We start from the raw sequence: 14,392 nt of genomic DNA, 5'->3' as shown, positions 1-14,392 counted from the left end.
AAAAGTTTGTTGAAAGAATAACTGAGAAGAGGTTCCACTTTGGTTTAAACCACGTACTCTTCAAATAGGCTACAAAGCTAAACCACAACTATGTCTACATGGTCTCAGCAAAATGTGTGTTTTCCCTTGCTTATTATGCTGTAGTCGAGTGAAACTAAAACAAGGCATGTTAAAAACTGACGTGTATAAATATACCAAAAAACTGTGCATTGACTGTAGACAATTTCTACAAACTTATATGTAAGTAAATGACACAAAGTACATGTGGAATAACTTTTATCAATTACGTGTGTTATCTCTAATATAATATTAATATTAATTAAAGTATGCTGCAATATTTAAGCATGATGCATAAAAACAGTGAGACACAAACAGCTACCTAACTAGGTAGAAAGCTACAAACAGGTTTACTACAAATAATAAATTGATGAGGTTGTTATTTGGTGAAAAATTAACATCAAATTTTTAATTTAATGTACAGATTTAGTCCAAGCAGTGAGACTCAGTCTGATCCTATCTTACTATGAGTCAACATTAATCTAGTGATGCTCATTCTTTGCAAATCTTCGCAGTTGGTATTAAATATTTAGTATATAAACATTTAATTTAATTTAATTTAATGCTACATATAATTTGTGACAATAGGCAAAGTTACATTATTGATTTTAAAATAAATGAGAGTAAGTTGTGTAATTTATTAAAGGAGCTGCAAGAAAATTTATTACGAATGATAAATTCAAGTTAAAGGTAAATTCATCAAATATAAACTGAGTGCACCCACCTCTTATTTACTTCACCTCATCTCGTATAGGCTTATAGCATCTGTATCTTATTTGTGGCTGTCAGTTCTCAACAGAATATCTTTCCAATGCCCAGTGTTTGGGCCAAACCCAAAATCTTCACGTTTTCCAACAGCGATGAACATCGTGAAATAGAACGGAAAAGGACGGAGCATGTGCATCGCTTTTAAAAAGTAAGTAAAGCGGAACCGAAGTTTAGCAGCAGACGTTTCGCACCGGACGACAATTCCGTCGGAAAGCTATCTGTTTACACTACAACGTGGGTTACTTTGGCACTAGTTTAATAACAGGGTAGTACCGTATAACTAGTGTGTAAACAGTCACTAATGTCTCTTTTTATTGTGTATTAAAATGGGTAAAAAGCGTCGCAGCGAAGACTCCTCGGAGTCAAACACTCCGCTGAAAAAGGAGAAAGTTCCGGAGTTCAATGGGACTGTGTTCAAAGCTATGCTAAAGGACCCAACCACGGCCAAGAAGGGTACGTTTATATTCTACAGCGACAGTTAGTCACACGTTACACATACGTGATACTAAATCATATTTTTCCATTCATTTCTTCACCTTCCTGTCGTTATATTATCTCCCGTAGGGCTGCAGACGTTCATATCAACCGCTAAGAAGCTGCCCTGCTCTGACCTGTATGATGTGGTGGAAGGTTATATTAAGATCTCTATGGAATGTGCAGAAATATTCAAATTGCTAGAAGGAGAGAAGCACATGGAGAATGAGGTAAGCTGAAGCGCTTCTCTTAGTAAATTACAACTTCCGGGCTACCTGTTAAAGTCTAATTAAACCTTCATGTTTCTGTCCAGATGGTGGTGATTTTTGAGAGCTTGGAGGTGATCCTTCTGAGGACAGCCAGTGACCTGTCCCACTTCAACATGGTTGGCAATGCGATTGTGAAAAAGATTGTTTCCAGCCACATGAAACTTCTGCAGAGTTCTTTCAATTCAGAAAATCACAGGTTTATCAAATTATCTCAGTGCATGGAAAATGTCAGTCTTTATCTTAAATTTCAAAGGTTCTTCTGTGCCCATGACCTTAATGTTGTGTTATCTGCTGCACAGGTTTGTCCGTCAGTGCCTCAGCCTCCTGTCTGCCCTGGTGTCTCAGGGTCCAGAAGCTGCCAGAGAGGTTTTAACTCACATTCATATCAACAAATCTCTGTCCGGACTGGCAAAGAGAAAGGATAAAAAAGTGCGACGTAGCATTTGTCTTTTCAATTTACATTTTTTTCAGAGTTGTTGGGTGTTGTAAATAAATGCATTCTTCTCTGTATTTTTCACAGGGTAGACCTGATGTCCGCCAGGCTTTTATCCAGTTTGTCCTGTCCTTTTTGGTGTCTGGTGATAATGCAGCAGTAGGACAAATATTAGAAATGAAAGGTAGTAATTTGACATGTTTTACAGTTTACACAGTGACCTCTTACATCCGTGTAAGGATGATGTGTTGATTTTGTGTTTTAGAGCTCCTGCCAGAGATTCTGAATACAGGCCTGAGGGAGGACAGAATGTCCACAGTCAATCTGATTTTGTCTACATTGAAGACCAGAGTAAGTGCTCAGCAGTTCACACTTTTGATTGAAAATCAATATATGGATTTGATTATGATATTTATTGTCTTTTGCCTTTCTATAGGTTGTATTAAACAAGGCCATTAGTAAAACACAGAAAGTGCGTTTTTTCACACCAGCTGTATTGGCCAACATCGCATCTCTGTATAAATGGAATGGGATTGTGGATGCAACCACTGATGACAACAGAGTAGGTTACTTACTGTCTCACAAAGGCTGTAGCACCCAAATTTGCTTTTCAAAATTGCTGGTCTGATTTTCATTGACTTATTTCTTTGTGAGATGGTGAAAGACTCGGAGCTTGCTGGGATTTCAGTCGTCTGGGATCTTGTTCACAGCTTCCTTCTTGACCTGTGTTGTTCTCGTAAGCATGGTATCAGCTTTCATGATGCCAGCTTTGGCACAGTTGGCAGGTGAGTAATTCAGGTGTCAATTTTACCTTGTGCTATTTGGGAAGGTCGCAATGCTTTTTTATTTATTTATTTATTTATTTTTCAGAGCTGGCAACATTGTCTTGCTACAGTTCTTGGTGGGGCTGAAGCAAGCGACTGAGGATGAATTAGTGGCAGAGCTGGTGGTGAATGTGCTGAAGGAGAGCCCCGACATTCTGTCCAGATATTTCAAGGAGACTCAGTATTCCTACACCCCACGCCTCAAAAGTGCTTGGCAAGACAATGTCAAGTTACTTAAAAAGGTAGTTATTGCTGGTATATTTTTTTTGTTAAGAGACAGTACTGTTAGATAATACTCCTCTGTCTTTGCACCAGATCTACGAGGCCCAGCCCGAGATTTCAACAGTCTTTCAAACCCATGACCTCATCCCTGTGCCTCGCCTGCTCTCCATGATTATGGTGATATCGCTTCCTCCAGTCTGTAACAAGGCCTTCTTCACACAAGGCCTCAGTGTAAGTGACAAAGCCTTATAAAATGAATTCAATCATTCTGTCAACTTTAAAAAAAACTATGAAAATGTTTAGACCATCTCCTCTTTCAATTGACAGCTTGCCAACCAAGCAGTGCAGCTTACAACTCTGTCCATGGTGAACTTCCTCTTGAAAAGAGCCCACAAGAACATGGAGTATCTTTTGGATAAGTCTGTGTGGTCCAACTCAGACTTATACACTTTGGACATGATGGAGGACGTGGTGCAGCAGTACAGGGAGACACTCAGCAAGGTGTGTTCAGGAAAGTGCTGCTTTAATTTACAGAATTCAGTGATGACATTCTACAACTTAAGTTCCATTTTTTGTGCTTCTTTCTAGATTTTGCCAGACATGACATGTATAGTTGAGAAGTGGCAGTCACTTAGCAAGAAGGAGAAGACAGACGGAGAAGAAAAGAAGATGCAAACTGAAGGGAGTGCTGAAGTGGCTGGAAATGACGTGCCTGGTAGTAGCATTTACACTTCATATACATTCCTTCTTCTAATTATTCCTGTAGAACAAGCTGGAACAATGTGTGTTGACTGGCTTATGTACCTTATTTTGCAGTTGCAGAGACAGCTGAGGTCATTCTGCTGAAGGCTCTGATTCTTCAGGTCATATGCCTTTACCAGAAAGTGGTGCCACATCTGGTCAGCCAGTGCAAATTTGACTTCAGCAAGCTCTTAAAAGGTAATTTATTTGTTTAGATGATCTGCCTTTCATTGAGTGTTTTTTAGTTGCTTTTTTTTTCAGTAGTGGACTTTTAAAAACTGAGTCACTGTTTTTACCTTTCCAGGGATTGTGTCAGAGAAAGGAATGAGGGAAGAAGTTCCCCCCGTTTTGCAATATCAGATACTGCAGCTGGCCTTAGACCTTCCTGCAAGTAAATTCTCCTGGTTTCGCATACAGGTGAACAAGTTATATCTTTTTTCTTTTTTTTTTGCCATTTTACTCCTTAAATTTTGAATAACTGTTGTTTGGAATATGTCTCTGTGTTAATAATGCCATTTTAAATGTATTTCATACTGCTTCTCTCACAGGATATTGCAGATACAGACTCAGCATCTGGAGAGAAGTCAGTACTTTACCTGCTTCTCAAGATGTTTGTCAGCAGCAGCGGCAGCAGCCACCTGAAAACCTCCACACAGACGCTGGTTCAAAAAGTACGGAGCCCTCTTTCTTCCTCTCTGTGCAGCTGCTTTGAGCTTATATATGGAGGATTTAGGTGGTTAGATATATGAGTTGACTAGTTTGTCTTTATAAGAGCCTGAAGCATCATGATACCACTTTATATTTTTGAAGTTAATGAAGGAAGCGTAACATAAACAGAAATCTCTATGTTGATACTTATTTTCAACAGGTTTGCATCAGTATTCGCAAAGAGTATTTTCCTTAGCGGTAGGGAAAAAAATAACTGCTATTCTGTATTCCCTGAAATGTATGCAGGTGTTAAAGGACACTGGAATGTTTGAGCACACCTGGACTGAGCTTGAGCTCTGGCTCGACCATCTGATCAGGCTCGACCCAAACCAACAGGAGACATGTATACAGTTCTTGGAGAAAGTAAGTCTGCTTATGCAAGGTCTTAGCTTGAATGTCAACATTTCTGTATAGTATATTATTGTTATACTGCTGGTTAGACAAAATGAAACATTTTGAATCCTAAAAGTTATGCCTAATAATACCATCTCTGTCTTTTACACCAGGTGTTGGTTAAAGTGGTGTGCAATTCCTACACATACACAGATAAAGTTGCCAGTCTGGTCCAGGAGGCAGGTTATCTGCAAGCTAACCTGAGCAGCCAAGAGGGTGATGCCGCAAGTATCCCAGTCTCACACATAGATGGTGCGCATTTATCAGTGGAATCAAAACTGATGTCTTCATGCAATAAGCCTGTCTGTGCAACTTGTTTATGAAATCTGACCATGTCCTTTAGATGTCTTGGACATGCTGGATGTCATTATGGAGGGTAATGATGGTGAGATGGAAGAATTTGGGCCATCTCTGAGTGAAGACCTCATTATCCAAACCTTCCCCTTCAGTGTGGTGGTACCTGCTGCTCTGGAATCCCGAAACAAATTGCCAGCAGACAAAGGTCAAGCACATACATTTAATATATTAGATTAAACATTGGTACATCCCTTGTTTTGTGGAATAGTGTGAATAGTGAATAGTGTTGTTTTTTTCAGTTGTTAAATAGAAAGTTGAAAATGCATATATAGAAAATTACAAGTTTACTTTAGAATAAAGCCTGTTCTTGTCAGCTCAGAAGTGTTTTTTTCTATCCAGCTATAGCTTATTCATTTCAAAACAAAAAGTTCTGTTTGTGCTGATGTTGGTAACCATCTGTCTCCTACTCCCTCAGGGGTGGTATGTGAATACTTGTCTGCAGTCCTCTCAGATGTGCTGCACTGTCAGAGAGATCCGCTCCCACTCTGCCTGGCTCTGCTGCACTATGATAAGGAGCTTGTTTCCTCCGAACTTTCTGCTCCTCCTAATCCAGCCATCATACACTTTCATCAGTATTACTCCAAATGGTTACCGCAGCAGTGTCATGAGGAACTGGTAAGTTTGAAGTGGCACAAAGGGATTGGTTAATGAAAATTGTCATATATTTGTAATTTCTGTTTCCAGAAAATTGAAGTGTTCTTTTTTTGCAGTTCAAGTCTTCTGAATGCCACTCGAAGGGATTGCCAACCCCTACTTCATGCACTGCACTGATGAAAGCTGCTTATATTCAAGGAGCAAACACTTTGCTTGAGCATGCATTCAGAGAAAATGTAGAAGGAGCTCTATCCTCCATGTCAGTGACTGAGTTTCCGATTGCAATCAAGCAGGTCTTGCTTTACATCAAATCAACAGTGGAAAACTTTGGCACGGTAAGAGCACAATACAATTCCACTACTCAGTAAATTGTTACGGTAAAAATTAATTGCGTGTTTCTACACAGTTTCCCAAATACATAGGAGGTGCCCTTTTGACGACCTTAATTGGAATACTTCAGGATATGGTGGCCAATCTACAAGGCTGTCAGGGAACCAAAAATTCTGAGCCAGCAGCTCAGAAATCCCAAGAGGGATCAGACCTCTTTCTGGAACTCAACCAGTTAACCCCAGTTGAAGTCAATAAAGAGCAGGTCAGAAAAAATGTGCTTCTACTGTGACTTTTATGTTTTCAAACTATCTACAATATCAGGTTTAATTCTACTTTTTGAATAACTGAGTCTAATATGGCACTCTGTCCTTAGATCCTTGTTTCAGCACTTGGCTCCATCTTCAAGCATCCATGTCTGGGCCAGTGGTTTCTGGCTCTGGAACTTTCTGCCCTGCCTCCTCACTCTCTGAACCCTGCTAGACTGAAGCAGCTGTGTGCTCAACTGACAGATGGTATTCTGGCCCTTCTGAAGATCAGCGCCCCCACTCTTCGAGATTTGAATCATTTGGAGCTTCTGTGTAGCTACATGGAGGCCATAGAAAGATCTGTTCTCAAAGAATTGACAGAGAAGGGTTCTCAACCTGCAAAGACACACTCTAGACCTTTCCAGGCACTGCTATCTCTGCACAGCTACATGGGTTCTTGTAATCTGAAGGAGGTGGTCTCTAAGTTGCTACTTCTCTCCCATAGCAGCCTTATCTCCCCCAGCAGTGAAGGGACACAATCTGAGCTCAGCAATTACGGTCACGCAGCACTGCAGATCCTCACAGAGAGTAAATCTACCTCTTCTCAGGACCAGGACACATTCTTAACACAGGCACACTTCCATGGCTTGGGCACCCTGCTGCTATCCTGCACCAGCCCTGCGCTGGAAGCTTTCTTGCTCCACACTCTGTCTCGTGAGCCAGGCAGTGCCAAGCTCATCCACACAGATGTGCTGTTGCACTGTCTCCAACGGCCTCTCAATGACACTCTCGCTATTAGCTCTCTCCTGCTGCAGAACAGCTCCGCTCACTGCCTCTGCTTTGAGGTGTGGTGCCTTGAACCTGCAAACATGGAGAAGCTCTCAGACCAGATAACAGCCTACCTTCCACTGATTAATGCCTACTTACAACTGGCAGGTAGAGAGGACCCAGCCAGACCCCAAGATGGTGTGTACTAAAGCAAATTCTCTTTTATCTAAAAGCACACAAGTGAATTTATGTGACTCGGTTGTCTCTGCTCTCATTTCTGTATTAATTTGGATATGTTCAATCATTTCTCATAGTGCAAAATGAAGTTTTAAAAGCCATGAAACAGACACTGCTTGCCAAATTGTCACAAAGTGTACTGGAAAATCTGTCGGAGGACTCCGGAGCCCAGCTTGCAGAAACACTGTCTAATTTGATCAAGTTTTCTGCAAACGTCAAGGACATCAGGGATATGATCAGCAATCTTCCCAATGCTCTTCAAAATGTAGACAGTTTTGAAAGGTAAACGTTTTTAGTAACCGTAAGAACATTTATCACTTTGAGATTGTTGGTTACATGTTGTTTTCTCTTTCAGATGGAAACTTGTAGATGTTATCACTGAAAAACTTGCTGATTGCCCAGAGGAACAAGAAAAATGGAAGAAGTCTGTAGCCACTGCAGCCCTCAAGTGTCTAATTGCCTCTTACAGTCACTCTAAAGAGCAGGCTACTTCTCCAACAGACCAAGAGCATAGCATCCTGGACAGAACTAAACAGCAACTCCTGGTAGGTTTAGTATTCTCTGGCATGTTCCATATTTATAACTTTTGTATTTTTGTAATTTATATTCTTTACACAGACTTCAGCGGAAGACATCACTGCATCCGAGTGGAACAGCTTTGTCAAAAACGGACTGAAGTAGGATATGCGTCTAAATCTATTCATCTATTTAATGAACAGTGCAGCATTTATTTGAATGAGTGACCCAAAAACGCTCCTAAATACTCTAGGTATCGCTACAGAGATCACCACTTCCTCAGCACTTTGATTAGCCTGTTGGAGGTGATGTATAGTGACAGTGAAGTCCAGAAGGATCGTATACCTTTATCCACCCTTCACATGATGACCATCAGCCATTCTCTGTTCCTACCCACCATGCTGGCCTCTGATGAAGAGTCCAGCACTTGCCAAGCTAGAGGTACCATACATTTAAAACAAATAAAAAATCGTTCCGTACATAAAGCCTTCTCCATCAATTGCTTGATTTACTAAAGAAAACAAACACTTATTCTGTCATTTTAGAAGAGTTAATATCCCTCCTCCTCTGTCTGGTGAAGAAATGCCCATCTGTCTGTAACGTCAATCACTTTGTTATACTATTGGGAGCATATGGAGCTACACTGTGTACTTCAGGTAATGTAGAAAATCAGGATTTATCTTTTTGTTTGTGTGTTTGTTGTGCTGTCATCTTCCATCTTATTTTGTTTTGTAGATCAGAAACTGTTGCTGCTTCTTCAGGAATATGAAAAAAACAAGTCAGTCTGCTGAAATTTCAGTAAGTTAGATTAACTTTTGATATTCTACCAGCAGCAAGTGCAGTTGTTTAATGCAGACACTCAGTGTGAGTTTTCTGTTGCAGATCGTTCCTGTGGGGCCCAGCAGCTCTGGAACACCACAAGACCAGGAAAAGCCTGGGAGCTTCGCTGTGGAAGCAGGCGAGCTCGGATGACCTATTGGCTCTGCTCAAAACTGACAAGATGCTCCAAACTGTAGCGCACTTTCCACAGCAGCGCAGGATCATCCCACAGGTCAGTATTCAAAAATCAAATGTACTTTTTAAAGAAATTACTGTAAAGTATTAGTCCCCCTCAAATCAGGAACCATATTTTGTTATATACTCCTTGTAGTGTTTAGCTCTGATCATGGTTTTGCACACAGGTCATTTTTGTCTTTTTTTTCCACAGTATTTTCTCTGTTGAGATTTGGAAATTATCCTGAGTAATCGTGACTTTGCAAATGTAGTAAAACGTGCAATTTCAGATGTCTTTCAGTACGATTACCTCAGATGTCATGAAACTTAACATACCTGTAAGACTAAACACCTTGAGTAGTGGGAGATATAATGACTGACTTACTGTTATTTACATTTTTTGCTCTCTCATAGGATGGTATGGAGCTGCTGTACAGCAACAATGCAGTGAAGGACCTTGGGGATTTGTATGATCCCTGTTATCTTTTACCTCTATTCAGCGCCATACTGCAGCCAGGTAGCAAACTTCACTGCTTGTCGGCTCTCAGTATAATCAGTTTTAGGACCTGTCATCAGTGCTTATACCTCTTGCATTCTTGTCCCTGTTTGTGACAGAGTGTGTTATTGACTGCCTCAAGTTTGTATCCAGCCATGCTCTTGGAGTAACTGTAATGGCTCTAAGTAGCTACGACTCAAAGGTGAGAGCAGCAGCGTACCATGTGCTTAGCTGCTTCTACCAACACCTGGAGGGTGCTCGGTTCAGAGAGAAGAGACAGGTAAATTGTCAGGCAGGTGACATGTGAGTGTAAAAATTCTATATGTCTAAACATCACCTACAGAAACACTGATAAACTTGTTTTTGTCAAACAGCTGCTGTATTTGATGGACATAGTAAAGAATGGGATTCGACAGCAGAATCAGAGACTTCCATTTGTCTTGACCACTTACATCACCAAAGCAGCTCAGCAGATGCTCAAACCTGGTATGTAACCCTGAAAACTTGAATTAGTCCCTGACCAGTGTCATTTGACCCTTGATATAAGGATCAAATGACAAATATATAGTATTTGTTCAAGGTCTGTTTCTGACTGATCTAAAGTTAACTAATAGGGAAATACAGTTAAAATGTAAACATTTTTGCATTTCTTTACACAGAACACTACTGAAAAGACTAACTTTGCCTTCAAGATCTTTGACCTTTTTCTTGGGTTTCCTGTTTTTGCAGAGGACCACATGTATGTAGTGTTAAACAGGTTTCTGCTGTCCCATCAGAGTTTGGACTTCAGAAGAGTCCCTGAGTTCTTCAAGCTGTTTTATGGTTTCGACTTAGAGGTGAAGTATAATAGAGAAACTGCTGAAACATTGTTTTTGTTTCTGGTTCAGCAAGTTATTTATAATGATACAACACTTACAAATACATGACTGTCCAAATAAACTCTTCTTGTATCAACAACATTTGGCCTTTATCTGTTTGTTTGCTCTGCCCAGGCATTTTTTTAGACTGATGTTATCTGTTTTTGTGACGGAGTGTCAGCCTTGGGAGTATGACTTGTCTGTTTTCTTACAGCACAAGATGGAACGTGAATGGATCCTCACTGTGCTGGAGGAAGGGATAAGCGATGGACACTGCTATCAACTGTGCAACCAACAAGGCATCTTTCAGATCCTTTTAGGCTTCAGCAGCAGCCCGTTGTGTGATGAGCGCTTCCAGGTACACACTGCTGGAAACACAGTGATGCCATACTAGTCGCACCAGTTTAAAATTAAGCATGAAACAGATTTATGGGGACAAGGTGACTGATTCTTGCAAATGCACTTCACATGAAAAACAGATAGGCACCATTATGTCTGCTGTGCATTTATCCCACAGGCACAGGTCGTTAGGGTGTTGTGTCAGGCTGTCCGTGTGACCAAAGCAGCTTATAACCTCATCAAGAGCTCTGGGCTACTAGCCTGGATAATACAAGTGGTTGAAAAAAGGTAAACTTGAGATATGAATTTTGACTCTTTATTTTTATATTAACATCCATATAATTACAATAATTTCTTCAATCAATTTAGTATTTGCTACTTAAGCCTGTACTTATTTTACCCCTCAGGAACCTAGAGCAGCAGCTCCTGTGTGCCATCATTGATCTGTTCCATGTGCTGTGGTTTACCAACCTTGGGCAGAAGGAGAAGCAGGCAGATGAAGCAAAGGCCTGCTCATCTACTGAGGAGAAACCTCAGAGCTTAGTGAAATGTCTCCCACTCCCACTCATCAGTGAATTCTTATGTGTGGCATCAACTATCAGCAGACATCTCAGGTACAGCAGCATAACTATTAGACACATTCAGCAGTGGTATAAAACACAGTTGAAGAGTAAACGTAATTTAACATTGAGTCATTATTCATTCACTTCACCCACAACTTGGAATTGAAACTGGGGACAAAAGTTGAGATGTCAGCCAGAATAACATGTTAAAATGTTAAATGTCTTTCGGTCAAGGATGTCTGTGTTTGTTTGATCTCTCCCTGTCAGGTTGGGTGTGAAGGCCACACAACTGAAACTGTTTCTGCAGACTCTTTGCTCTGTACTGAAGCATCGTGAGACAGCTCTCAATGTAAACAAACAGGCTGACCGGCTCACACTTCGCCCACAGTCTCTCTCCTGCACTGAAACCCTCTCTCTGCTTCTCTGCTGGGCCTCCTTGTCCCGCAACACAACACTCCTCACCCAAATACAAGACTTGTCTGAAAAGCACAAAGTGAAAGAACTGATGAGTGAGTGTCTTCAACAATCTCTTTCATGGTGTGAAGCTGGTACAATTGTTCTGGTTTTCTCTGTCCTCCTGTTATGAACAAAATCCTTTAAACTCATAATGAAAAAGGAACTAACTGTTAGCACGACTGCAGTGGTGGCTCATATTGGGTTTGTTGTAAATAGAGGAAGTCTTCCTGTAAGCTTTTCAATTTGTGAGTTTTGAAAACAAGAAGAAACTGAGGGCAATGAAGAAGATGAGACAAAACTGATCAAAATGACAATCAGTTGCCATAGTAAGAATTATGGAATTAGCTATTAAAAGTTGAAACTCACCAACATGGACTGACAGACATGCACAGTGTGTATGTGTTGGCAAATATTACTAATTGGCATGAAAATCTAGTATGACTCACCTTGTAGCAGTGTTTACAGTTAAAGTTCAGTGACTTTATAATTAGTTTCATCCACAGTATTGCTCGAGCAGGGCTTCTGCATAGCTTTGATAATAACATACCTCCTAATTAAAAGCTGTAGATAAGGTATTGTAGGATTAATGTAACCAGTCTGTGGCCAAACAGTATTTTAGATAAGTCCATTCAGCTCGTCTGGTGTGATGAGGCACGTGAGAATTGATATTGAATATTAGGCCTCCAGGCCTGCACTAAAGACAAACCCATGTTACTTAATTTGTACTCTTCGAGACTTTACCAGCATCAGCTCTCACCAGCAACTGCTACAGGGTTGCAGCCCTTTTTGCTGGACTCATTTTCTTCTCTGTAGGAAAGTTAATAGCAATAAGGCTTAAAAGTGTCGTATTGGACTGGATGACACTACATATATTTTTTCAATACAAACTGGAAAATTTAAGAGTTTGTTCTGTTCATAGAAACTAAATCATTGCTTCGTGTCATTAACTGTTTTGTTCATATTCCCCTTCAGGGATGGGGAGGGATAAAGCCAGAGGAAAAGGCTCCTTTTCCCAGGCCTGCACACGAAAGGAGAACATAGCAGAAGATACTGAGATGGAGAAACACGAAGAGAGTCTCCTGACAGAGTGTAGATTTTACCTCAGCAGTATCTTTGTTCACTTGGAGCCTGTGCTTCCCCTCACTGAACCCCGGCCATCACAGCCAAAAGACAAACTGGATCCCAGTCGGTTGGCCAGTGATTCTGTGCACCTGCTTACAAAGTGGTCCCTGAAGTGGTTGGTGGAGGACTCGTATGATGAAAACAGAGCAAAAGAATTCTTGCACTGGCTTGAAAAAGCTGTGCTAAAACACAAGGAAGCTGTGGATGTTGTGCTGCTTGATCATAGCTTGAAAGCAGACCTCCTTCGGTTCTACCATCAGGTAGAAGCTCAGCATTGCTCCGGCATCTCATCAAGAGCAGAAACATTCCAGCTTTATACCAACATCATGATGGGCTTTCTCGACACCCAAGGTCACCTTCCAGAGCTACATCGGGCAGTCGTCTCTGCCTGCATGCCAAAAGCCACACACGATCAGTCTAGACTTGGTAAGATCTCTTCGGCTTTTTCACAGACTGTCTGTGACTGACTTTATGTGTACCAAACAGTACTATGATAATACAACCAGTGTAACAATACTGTGACTGACTTGTCTGCTCCAAACAATTGAAAAAATTCTGATGTATTGACCAAGTTCTATCACTGAGATGCTTATTTTTTTCCCTACAGCGGTAAAATGTAGTTTGGAAAAAAGGTTTTTGTGCAATTAAGGATTTGATAAATGCATTGCTAAAATTTGAAACATGTGTTTTAGTCCCCATTACATCCCAAATGGTAAAATGCATTGAGTTGATCGATGTAATCACAAAACTAGAAGTTGGTTTAATTACATAGCACTCTACTGTAAGCAAGAAAAGAACATTTTGACAGGTTTCTAAACATTTGAGAGACAAAAAATGACATGCATAGTAGACATGGATAATTTAGAGATTTTTTTAATGTCCAAATCTGAAGCTGCACAATGGCACTAAATTGTAATGTAAATTACTTCAACTTCTTGTCTTCTTTCCAGAAGCAGGGCTCTCTCTGTTGTCGTTGTACACTCATGAATTATGGAGCGGGGCCACATCAGCAGAACTCTTCCTGTCTCATGTCAATTTGGTGACCAGAACCAAGTGCAAGAAACAGAAAGCATCAAAATCATCAAGGACTCCAACAGCCATCAGAGCCATCTGTAATGACATCATCACCATGAAGAGTTAAATATTATATCTACACCCAGTTAGACTTAACAGACTTTTATTTTGCTGTTTTAGTTGCTTAGTTATTGTAAAGTGACTTTGGATATTTTGTGAACGTTTGTAAAACAATTTTGTTATGCCAATTTCCAGATTTGCTCATATTTTGTATTTTTTTTCAAAGTAACACGATTCTTGTGTAACCTAATTTGTGTGTGTGCATCTGTATGCACAGATTTAGAATATTAGAACACAAAATGAATTCAAAAGCATTTATTCAAATGTAGACTTATCAATGAAGCACAACAATATACCCATTCTATCCTTATTCTTTTAATATGCAGGCCATGGTTTTCATGTACACACACTGCAATGTAATGGGCAAGATAGCATTTATTTAATGGTAAATTGACCCTTGCACTTTGCAGGTATTCATTGAAATGGTCGGAAAGAGGAATTAATAATATTAAATTGCTGTTTTTCCATCGAAGTGATTCTGAATTTACATCCATCA

At 40.3% G+C, this 14,392-nt stretch overlaps 1 protein-coding gene across 1 annotated transcript; it reads left to right on the top strand.

The window, feature by feature from the left end:
• Nucleotides 1-1,019: 1,019 nt before the first annotated feature.
• On the top strand, nt 1,020-14,368 carry urb1 (URB1 ribosome biogenesis homolog). Its single transcript, XM_022189191.2, is given in 40 exon segments — nt 1,020-1,278; nt 1,390-1,529; nt 1,613-1,764; nt 1,868-1,997; nt 2,089-2,185; nt 2,267-2,352; nt 2,438-2,563; nt 2,656-2,786; nt 2,872-3,067; nt 3,141-3,278; nt 3,375-3,548; nt 3,636-3,762; nt 3,864-3,986; nt 4,093-4,205; nt 4,337-4,459; nt 4,743-4,859; nt 5,003-5,141; nt 5,233-5,391; nt 5,662-5,861; nt 5,957-6,175; nt 6,247-6,432; nt 6,544-7,381; nt 7,498-7,702; nt 7,776-7,965; nt 8,039-8,097; nt 8,190-8,377; nt 8,482-8,592; nt 8,672-8,710; nt 8,713-8,734; nt 8,819-8,987; nt 9,344-9,446; nt 9,545-9,705; nt 9,800-9,911; nt 10,155-10,261; nt 10,497-10,640; nt 10,800-10,909; nt 11,029-11,235; nt 11,452-11,693; nt 12,613-13,188; nt 13,713-14,368. Coding segments are annotated over 40 exon segments (6,777 nt in total). The 5' UTR covers nt 1,020-1,151; the 3' UTR covers nt 13,904-14,368.
• The last annotated feature ends 24 nt before the right edge of the window (nt 14,369-14,392 follow it).

This window comes from Acanthochromis polyacanthus, chromosome 13 (genome assembly GCF_021347895.1).
Source record: "Acanthochromis polyacanthus isolate Apoly-LR-REF ecotype Palm Island chromosome 13, KAUST_Apoly_ChrSc, whole genome shotgun sequence".
NCBI lineage: Eukaryota > Metazoa > Chordata > Actinopteri > Pomacentridae > Acanthochromis > Acanthochromis polyacanthus.
Note: the sequence above shows the minus strand (reverse complement) of the source record. Positions and strands in the feature narration are given on the sequence as shown.